The 10,930-nt window shown below is 37.4% G+C and overlaps 1 protein-coding gene across 3 annotated transcripts in view; it reads right to left on the bottom strand.

The window, feature by feature from the left end:
• LOC102892418 (zinc finger protein 286A) overlaps nucleotides 1-10,178 on the bottom strand; it is a 76,659-nt gene extending 66,481 nt beyond the window's left edge. The window contains exons 1-5 of one of the 3 annotated variants that reach the window (XM_025044406.1): nucleotides 9,314-10,178; nucleotides 8,668-8,902; nucleotides 7,644-7,732; nucleotides 3,692-3,806; nucleotides 1,622-1,714 (exon numbers count right to left, since the gene is read on the bottom strand). In XM_025044406.1, the coding sequence (XP_024900174.1) occupies nucleotides 1,622-1,714; nucleotides 3,692-3,806; nucleotides 7,644-7,732; nucleotides 8,668-8,704 (334 nt within the window). In that variant the 5' untranslated portion in view covers nucleotides 8,705-8,902; nucleotides 9,314-10,178. The remainder of the gene's footprint in view (nucleotides 1-1,621; nucleotides 1,715-3,691; nucleotides 3,807-7,643; nucleotides 7,733-8,667; nucleotides 8,903-9,313) is intronic. The other 2 variants (XM_006908404.3, XM_025044405.1) reach the window with 2 other exon arrangements.
• Between the last annotated feature and the right edge of the window lie 752 nt (nucleotides 10,179-10,930).

The following is a 10,930-nucleotide window of genomic DNA, read 5'->3' as shown; positions in this document are numbered from 1 at the left end:
ATATATATATATATATATACGCCTTACTCTTAAAGTGTACAGATGAAACTTATTGGATTTCGTTAACCAATGTCACCATAAAAAATAAATAAATAAATAAAAATTAAAAATGGGCAATGAATATCAACAAATAACTTACAAAAGAGGAAACCTAAATAGCTAATACCCATATGAAATGCTCAAACTCTCTCATAACCAGAGAAATGTAAATTAAAAGACATATCCATCATTTTATATCCATCAGATTGACAAAATTACTAAATCTAATAATATCAACTGCTGGCCTGTATGGTGGTGGGACCTTGGCTGTTTCTAATAAAGCTAAACATACGATACTTTAACACCCAGTAATTCTTATTCTGGTTATCTACCCTAATCTAAATGTCAAGATGAACAGAAGGAAGCCATAAAAAAATGATTACTGCAATTTTCTTAAAAACAGCAAAGAAGTAAAGATAAAATGTTCAGTTTATTCACACAGTGGACTACTTCATAGTAGTGAAAATGAATAAACACAATTCACATAGATTAATATCAAAATACAATGTGAAGTTTAAAAACACTAGATTATGAAAGTATAACAATACTACATATACTTTTGCATATATATACACACACACAAACATTACGATGTTTCATACCAATTGTACCAACTGGTTATATCTAGGGAGAAAAAGAATGAATAGACTTTAACTGAACCTATAATATTTTTTAGTTCTTAAAAAGTAATATACCTATAAGAATGGCTAAAATTAAGATAGACAATATTTAGTGTTGATGAGGATGCAGAGCAACTAGAACTCACATATTTTACTATTGGGAATGTATATGGTACAATGACTTTGGAAACCTACTTGGCAGTATCTACCAAAATGGAACATGGACTTACCCTAGGATCCAATAATTCTACTGAACACGTATATCCAACAGAAATGCATATACGTGTTCATCAAAAGACACGTAAAATAACCTACACAGCAACACTACTTATGTAGCTAAAAACTGTAAACTACCAAAATGCTCAACTCAGGAGAATGAATAAACTGGTATAATGACTTAATGAAAGACAAGAATGAGAATGAATGAACTATAACTACATGCAACAACATGGATACTATCTCACATTAATCTTCGGTGAAGGAAGCCAGACACAAGAGTACATATAATATGATTCTGCTTATATAAAGTTAAAGAACAGTCAAAACTAACCTGTGGAGGATAAGGTTACCCTTGGAAAGAGGGAGGTGACTTAATAGAGGGTACAAGGGTGCTTTTATGGGTGCTGGTAAGGTTGTTTCTTAATCTGGGTGCTGGTTACATGAATGTGTTCAATTTGTGAAAATTCATAGACCTGTACAGTTATATATTTTTATTTTATATTAAAAAAAGGAAGAAAAAGCAGCAGCAAATAAAGCAAAATATTAGCATCTGTTTGATCTTGGTGGTGGATATGTATGTTATTTTATTTTCTTGATTTTTGTATGTATTTAAATTGCTATATAATTTAAATATTTAAAAAATAAAAGCATATAGGTGCTTCTAATAGTCTTTCTTAAGCACTGAAAAGTGCCACTGTCCTGCAGGGATATTATTTCTGAAGACTCCCATCTCACTGACTCACCTGAATAGCTGCTTTTGGGGGCTTTTCTCTCAAGCATCAATGGGTCCTTTCCATTCTCCAAACTGTAGTTCTCAGGCTTTGAAACTGGAAGCCCTGCTCATTTCAAAAAAAAAGAGAATTTACCTATTTGTGATGGGCACAAAGATCTGTCCTAAACCACAGTGGCACCCCCCCGACCCCCCGCTGATTTACAAAGAGGACAGGATATCACAGGACGATCTAAAGTAAAAGAAGGCGAACCTCTACAAAAAGCTTAAGCTATTTGCGGCAAGTCTGGGCTTGGTAAGGAGTTTGTTTATGCATACTTGAAAACACAAATGTTTTTGCAGGTTAAAAAATAAAACTTCTCTTCCTTCACCGAATCTTCCAAGGAGATATGTGGATTAATCCTTGGTTTAGGGAAGAAGTTAGAGAAAATGGGACCTCAGTGGCAGCACCACAAAGTTGTGACTGTGGTAACTAGAATTTGTGTCTTCGAATGTTTATCCTTTCTTCCTTCTTTAGTTATTAAAACTCACTTTCTTAGGAACCCTATTTGCTGAAACTCCCAGGATAGAAGCACTATCTTTTTTCCCTGAGCTCACTAACTGGAAGAATACCATAACCCTAGAGCTGCTAATGGCTATCTTTGCCACATGGGGAATTCCTAAGAATAAAGCCAATATAGGGCAAAGCCAAGTCATAAAAAAATAAATAAAAGAAATTCCTGATAATATATTTGATTCCCTGAATCAAGATCCCCCCTCCCCGGGAATGGAATCCAACACCTAAACTCTACATAGACCCATCTCTCTGAATAAAAGAAGCCTTCACCTTCAGGGGATGGACTCCAATACTATTACCTGAGGACAGTGGTGGAAATACAGTGCAGTTGGGAAAAGGAAATTGAAAATAAAAAGAATATTTACTCCTGGAGGAAGGGTAGAGATATATACTAGGCCCAGCATTATGACTGAAGGAGGACAGAAATATTTGTGAAGTTCACACCTTCTCGTCCAGGTTCATGATGCCCACCTAAGAGTAAGTTAATCAGGTCAAAGAACACCCATCCTTTTCCGCCTCCCACCAATGAGCTAACAGATTAACTCCTGCAGAAAGACAAGTATATAACCTAAATTAACTCACATAAAACCACATTTTGAAGGCAAAGATGAGCAATCATCGCACATAGGACTTGGGCTATAATACTTGACAGAAGCAAACATATGATATAATAATCATATTCACCTTGATATTTCTAAATCATCGTGTGGGGCAGGAGAGTGCAAGTGAAAAGCAAAAGTCTTACTGCTGTAGGAGAGATTGCAATTTAGTTCCATCGAAACACTGTGATTTAAGAAACTCAACCAACAGAGGAAGGAACTATAGAGGAGACTCCAAATCTGTATACAAATATCATTCTTTTTTTTTTGACTCCTGAGATATATATATACACAAAAGCACAACTTGAAGTTACCCAGTAGAACACAACAAACTGGGGGGATTTTAGAAACTACAGACTTCTATAAAGATAGGTTTATACTTTATCCCACATCAATGTGGACAAGCTGTTACAGTGTGGGCATTTAGTTAAAAACCCATAAGGCCACAAAGAGAAATACTTTAAAAGTAATTTCCCTTCCCTAGAAGTAAGTGCTGCACCTTAGGAGTAAAGGGAAACTGAAAGAGAACCATCTAAAAAACAATCAGGCAGGAAATAGGTGATCAATTGCTACTCAATTCCAGAAGACAGGATAAATGGATAAATTTACCCATTTATTAGAAAATGGATAAATTTATTTCACTTACAATGAAGATTTTTTTAAAAAAAGTCAATGGAAAAAAAGATTTACCCCTTTTAAGCTACTGCAAATTAGGTTTCTGTCACTTTAATCCAAAGAATCCTGACAAAATAAGCATAGACAATTCACTACTGAGAACTTAGAACAGAAAGAGGTTTTCTCTGGGCCGAAAGAGATTAACAGTTTATGACTTCTAAGTGGAAAAGTGAAAGCTTTGTTAAGCATTTCACTATCAATAAAATAATGTCCCCACAAGTAGATTTCAGTCACAATGAGAACCCATCCTTACAAAGTGAGACCAGGTTCCTATAGTTCTCCAGCATCGTGTCCCTTTGTGCAGGATCCAGCTTCCCCCATTCCTCTGGGGTAAAGTCCATGGCCACATCCTTGAATGTCACAGATGCCTAAGATAAAAAACATTTTTGTTTACCTTCTTTCACTTGATAGCATCCCTTTCACCCCCCCGGCTCCCCCTCCCCGGTTTCTGCTGGCCCTGGAACAGAGGGGCTGAATAACATTCAACAGAGAAAATGACAGTGATAAACGACAATTATTCTAATAGTATTCAGATTCTAAGTATTCTATGTAAAGTCACTGGGTTATATCAGTTATATACCAGGGATGCTATGCTAGGTTCAATATGAGAACCAAAAGAAATACAACCATGGTTTCTTCATTGAGGGACTATTATTTTTCTGAGGAATAAAGAGGTAAAACATGAACCAATCAGTCAACAATGTAGTTTGGCAAAGTAAACAACAGATAGGCAGAGGAGAAAAAAAAAGGCATGTCTGTGTAACTCTCCTGTGAGTCCTCAATAAAAACTTGAAGAATTAATCTAATAAATCAGAAGATGAACTGAAATACAGACCTTGTGAATGGATTAGTCATGGAATGAAAAGACTGGCACTGAGCACCAAATCCAATTAAGCATGAATTTAATTGAAGGCTAGAAGCATAAATTAAAATATGATGGAAACAAATTGAGTAAGGGTACAGACATAACTCATATATGTTTATGTGTAAATATCACAGGATTAAGTTAATGTGAAACAAAAAATATAAAACTATAAGGAGGTAGATACATATAAGTATTACATTCTTTTTTAAGTAAAGCCAAAGAGCATGGGAATAATATGCCAACATTTTTTAAATAAATGTATATCGAATGCTATAACTGAATAGAAAACACCTTTAAAAAAAAATTAAACATTCATTTACAAAAGTAACAGTAAATTTAAATAAATTCCAAAACAGAAATAGAACAGAGCAATAACTGATAACTGAAAAAAAAACAACAAACTTACCCGAATATCAAAATAATAATGACGTAAAATGGAAATAGCTAAAATTGTACTCAGGAAATTTCATAGCTTTAAATGCTTCCATTTCATTAAAAAAATAATGTAAATAAATGAACAAAGCATACAAGTTAGAGAAACAACAAACTAAGAAAAATACGAAGAATTACAAGATAAAAGCAGAAATTAAGGTGAGGGAAAATAAGAATAGGACAGGTAAGAAATCTGAATAAGGTCAGTAGATTATAGTACTATATACTTTTAGGTCCAGGAAGTCCCTTTTTTTTTTTTTTAAATGAGCAGGGCTTCCAGTTTCAAAAAACCAGAACTTTCTCTTACTTTTGTGTGGGAACCAGACTTTGTATGCGAGTTAGCAATGCTACATGCTCACCTCTCGCTTCACTGAACTCTCCTCCCTTCCCTGCAAATTTACCCACCCCAAATATTCCCACTAAAAAAGCCCATCTCAAGCCCCTTATAAGTTTCAGGTTTCCTCGCCATCTTTGGCTCAGCCAGGATGTCACTCTGCTACACTAAATCTTGCTTAACCCCTTAGGCCTTGTGCATTCCTCCTTCAGTGAATCTAACATATACCAATGTTAATTTCCTGATTTTGGAAAATAAGAATAAAGTCAGGTAAAATGTCAACTTTTGGAGAATCTGAACGGAGAGTTTATAAGAAATCATTCTACCATTTGCAATATCTCCTTAAGTCTAAATTTATTTCAAAAAAAAGTTTTCAAAAATGAAAATAATATGAGACTTAAAAAAATACAAGAATCATCCCTGGAAAATAAAATAAAATGTAAAAATCACTAAGTAGCCACTAAGCAGACAGGATATGTTAAGGAAAAATGACTGTCCTACAATATACATATCCACAGCTAAATTATCATTCAATGAGAGTTAATTTCCAGACCATTAGAAGAAAAAATCAGAACAAAAATGCAAAGCATTGCACAAAAGGCAGAAAAAAAATACAAAAGAGAAAGTATGAATTATAAAAATCAGATGGCAAGAAAAATTTGAAACATACAAGTAATCATATTAATGCGAATGAGTTAATTTCCCTCAAAAACATTTTTTTAAAAAAGCCACATTCTGTTTACATAAAGGACACCATCAAAAAACACCCTAAAGTTCGGGTTTAAGAGTGGGGAAAATGGAAGGAAATATGGTACATCACATATCTGAATATAGGAGTGCAAGTTCAACAAAAACATATGGAAAAATATACATCAGTGTTATCCTCAGTAGGGAGAGGTGGGGGACTGAATTTGGGGAGAGAATATTAATTTTACATTTATATTTATACATGTCTGTGCTGCTCACCTGGTTACAATGAGCAAGAATTAAAACTTTGACATTTTTAAAAATCTAGTAAGACAAAAACGTTGCCTGGGCAAATTCTAATAAGACAGTTGCAATATTAGCATCAAACAAAAATCTAATGTAATGCAAAAAGGACAAAGAAAGTTTTAAAAATTTCCATAAAAGGTTTAATCTATCCTGAGGCTCTACCAGTCTTGAATCTAATATGAAAGTGTTGAAATAAAGCATTCACCTTTCTTCTGGCACTTGTACTCTGATTTCTCTTTGGTTGCTATGCCTGGCCAGTGAAGTTTAGGTAATATTAATTCCATCTCTGACTCATGGGTGGTATGTATGTTTGTATGTGTGTGCAGGTATATTATATAGGTCTGCCTAATTAAAGAATTACATTTAGATATAGACAATAACTGGTCCAAGAAAGGGACTAATACCCATTAAAGAGTTAATTCCTGGACTTCTGCTGGAATGACAAGAGGGAAGCTGCCCTTTGTTTCTGGTCTTCATTATGGGAAGATGTAAGCCTAGATTTGGTAGGGGCCAGCACTAGGAGAAAAACCTGCTTGAGAGGAAAATCCATAGAAAAGAAAAGGTTCGTGAAATGGAAGGAAAAGGTCCTAATGTTACTGCTTAAACTTTATTTCTAGCCAGACCTGGATTTTTCAGTTATGTTAATAAATACCTCTTTTTGCTTAAGCCAGTTTGAGTTTTTATCAACTGCAACTTAAAGCTTCTTGACTTGACTAATACAGTCTTCAATACTAATGTTAGGCAGTTAAGAAACCAACGAAGACAGGTATGTATATAAGGATCCTGAGAAGTTACTTTTACAAACACTACCAATGTGCAATATGTACTTTTTACACTTGGGATCATAGTAGCAAAGAGAAAGGCTTTTTGAAAATCTTTGGGTTGTGGTGTGCCACACACATCATGGAGAGCTCTTTCCTCTTACCCAACTTATTTAATAAAAATTTCAAACATACAAAAAGTTGAAAGACTAATACAACCACCACTTAAATTCAACAATTCTTAATATTTGCTCTGGTAGGGCAGATTGGAAAGTAAGTTGCAGACATGATAACATTTTACTTCTAAAATACTTCATTCATCATCTTGAAAGGCTGCATTCTAACTTTAAATTAAGCATTCCATAAGCTTTCCTTTTCAAGAACTCCTTTGAACTTTTGAGTACTTATTATTTTCATAATTCACTTCAGCACTAAAGGTACTTTCTTAAATTCTTAACAGTCATGTGTATGTTGTTTCCTCCATAGAAACAAAAATTTTAAGAGATATGCACCATATTTTCTTTTCAAATAATTTCCAAATTTACCAACCACAGAAATTAGCCTAATAGGCTAAAGAAGAGTAATGTTCCTTATATGCCTGTTGAGTGACAATAAATACTAGATGGAGAATATAGCATGGGTTAGTAGAAAACATCTACTACTGACTTCATTAGTCCTCCGAGTAGTCTCTTAGACTTAGAACTAAGCTCTCCAGATGGGCTCTAGCGGACAAAGAAACTCTACATCAAAAAGAAAGGAGTGCATCTGTACTCTGAGAAATAAGGTGGAATTTCAATAATCAGTAGAGACTCACACTGACCTGAGATCTGGCTGTAAGGCGCAGAGCTGCCACTTCTTCCTCTTCTGTGCTCTTCTCTTGTGAAAAGAAAGAATCCTGGGAAAACACAGCTGAGGGGAAGAAAGCAGTAATGATGGAAACTAAATCTATTTTGTGACTCAGATTCACAAGTCTAAAAAGACCTCCGCCATACAAGTGATGCTCCCTATAAACACTCCAACTGAAGGGAGCCCAAACAACTCATGCTCCTAGGATCATGGAGAATGTCCAGGAATGTTACTACTTGGGGCTTAAATTCATTGTTGCCATAATCATAACACCTACTGGAAGATGATATTCTCTAATCTAGAAGTTAGAATAAATCAGTTTATTTCCAAGCTGAATTTATATTAAATTAATATCAGAAAAATATGCTCAGTTCTCAAAATTCACCCTGTAAACTTATTTAAAACGCAGATTGCTGGATCTCACTTCCCAATAATTATCATTAGTTGAGTCTAGGGTGCAATTCAGAAATCTAAAAAGCACTCCAAGGGGTAATTCTGAGGTTGTAAGTCACAAATCAAACTTCAAGAAAGACCAGTCTGGTCAGTCGCTGACTTCTTCTAGATCTGTGTTCAACTACGTACGTAAAACAAAAATATTCGCTCTATAGAAATCATGAGCTTATTCTGCAAAATCAAATAACATATGTGCGAACCAAAAAAACCAAATTTCCAGACTCACTGATTGAGACTAAGCATAATCGTTTGGGGAAAACGTGTGAGAAAAGTAACTGAGACTTTCTTTGCCTTAGAAGCTAACATTTAGCTGACATTTTGGAGGAGGCTTCGAAGGATCCACTGTGCACACAGCTGGAGTGAAAAGGGGGGTGATCCTCTACCAAGCACTCTATTCTCACTCAAAGAGCTCACCCATCTCCCAGACAAAGGAGACTGGACAGCGCTGTCTGCCAAGAGCCACCTCCCCTGAGGTAACTGGTTTCCCTTCAGGAAGAATTTCGCCCTTCCACAATACAAGTTCAACCTACTTCAGCAATTCTTACCTCTCTTCTCGGGCGTTTTGTCCAGATCTCTCTCCATGATTAGCACCTCCTCCTGGTTCTGAAGATTCTGATCTCCCACTCTGCCCCAATTCAGACAGGATAGTGAGAAGTCTCTCGAGGCCTCCTGGTCCTCCTCCCTGCCTTCCCTCTACGGGCTCTGCTGAAAGGCTTCAGTCAAGTCAGGTCTGGCTTCTTCCTCACTCTCGAGCCTGGCTCGGTGCTACGAGGCTGGCACCTGGAAACACGGGGGAAGCATCCCTGAGACTGGATACTAAGATGCCTGTTTCTGCCGCTTGGAACTGTCTCTGGGGAGACCGACCAACTGGAAGAGACGGCGCTGGGGCTGCTGCTGAGGTACAAGGCGCGTAGACAAATCCTACCACGCTCGAGGATCTCTCCGAAGCCCCGCGATGGCCCCGGGCCCCGCCCGTCCCGCCCAGCCAACACAGCGCTCGCACCCGCGTCGCGGGGAGGCGGCAGCCGCGGGAGAGATTCAGGCCGGAGCGTGAGGGGATGGGACTCACGGCCTGCCCTTGATGCCCCTTTCACAAATGCGCACTCCAGCCCTGACTCCGCACAACTTGAGGCCCCGTGGGTCACCACAGAAGCCAAGCGGAGACAAGCGATGTCTGCAAGACCAACTCACCTCCCATCCCGGGCTTGACAAAGGCTACGAACTTCTTGGGCCAGCATGGAGTCGCGCAGGCGTAAGGAGTGGGCAATCCTGGCGGGCCTCTTCCAGCCCCGGAACTACGATTCCCAGAAGTCTATGGGGGTTGCCAGACTTCGTTTCTCAGCAGGTGGGAGCCTAAGTAGTGTTGTTGGGGGAAGCGAGCCGCCGTCGCCCTCCCTCTCGCGAGAGTATCGGGCTGCATATCTTGCGTCTGATCCACTGTCCTGGAGCGCGAACGCTAGAGACTGGAATCCGAGTCTGTTCCGGTACGAGCTTGTCTGCACGTGGATTACAGCACAATGCTTAGGGCTACTGAGGAGTTCAACCTAAATTACTCTAATGTAAGATATATTAGAGGAATATATGGCTTTTCTATGGTTTTTTTTTGTCCTCCTCAAACTCCTTTGCCTTTAAACAATGTGAAAGTTGTACTTCTAGAAACAAAAAGCAGGTTGTATACACGTTGCCCTTTTTAAATTTTGCCCACTCTTGCACCACTGCACAGTGTAGCCTTAGAGCTGGGCTGGGAGAGGAGTGGATACTAGTAAATACAAGCAGATCCACTTCGAAGGATTTTATTTACCTTCCCACCCTGATACACACACACACACACACACACGCATGCACACATACACAAAGTCAGATGATTACTGCAGAAAAAGGTAGAAATAGATGGTTTCCCTGAGGGATAAGATCGCCTGGTGGAAAGAAGCGGGTAAATGGGGAGTGGTTTTGTCCAAATTTTAACACCATATATTCTCCGATCTGAAAATAACTCAAAAATACCCCTAAGTCCTCCCTCCCCTCCTCATACACCTACCGCATCTATAGTTTGGACCCTTCCTGGTGAGTTGAAGGAAGTATAGGAAACACCCCTAGATTTGAAGTTCCCTTCTTTCCCTTCATTACTAGCTTATAACTTCGGTCTGAGGAATATGAGCTCACAGGGAAAAAACAAAATATTTGACAAATTTTATTGCTAAAAAGAAAACAATAAATTGAATAATCTATGACAGATAAAGCAGAATTAGTGGACCATTTAGAATAAAATATATGTATTTTTTAAAAAACTGTCCTAAAAGAGATAAAGGAGAACATAAATACTAAGCAAGACCTTGTCACAAAAACAAAACTGTGTGATAAATATAATAGTTGAAATAGGGTATTCAATACTTTACTGACTAGCAGAATATGTAAAACTGAAGAGTGAATTTGAAAGCTGGACTGTCATGTCAGAGAACTCTATTCTTCCATCAGGTATTGGGAAGGGATAAAAAGTTGAAAAACATAGAATAAATGGTAAGCAATCTGGAGAGTAGTCATATGAGAGTCCCAGAAGGAAAGAAAGAATAAAAATATTTTAAGAAACAATAACCAAGAATTATGGAGAAATAAAGAAAATTTAAAGAACTTAGATCGAAGGTGCTCACAGAAAGTCAAACAAAAGATGAAAAGATATCACATATAATAAAATCTAATGATATAAATGTTGGTTCATGACCTCGAGAGTTCCTCGGGTGAAATTTGAAACTGGCTCCTGTATATGAAAGGCAGTGAGAGACTGAAGGAAGAGGCAGACCACTCCAGATT

Source organism: Pteropus alecto, unplaced genomic scaffold, assembly GCF_000325575.1.
Source record: "Pteropus alecto unplaced genomic scaffold, ASM32557v1 scaffold52, whole genome shotgun sequence".
Taxonomy (NCBI): domain Eukaryota; kingdom Metazoa; phylum Chordata; class Mammalia; order Chiroptera; family Pteropodidae; genus Pteropus; species Pteropus alecto.
The sequence above is the reverse complement of the archived record's forward strand: the minus strand, read 5'-3'. Positions and strand labels throughout refer to the sequence as shown.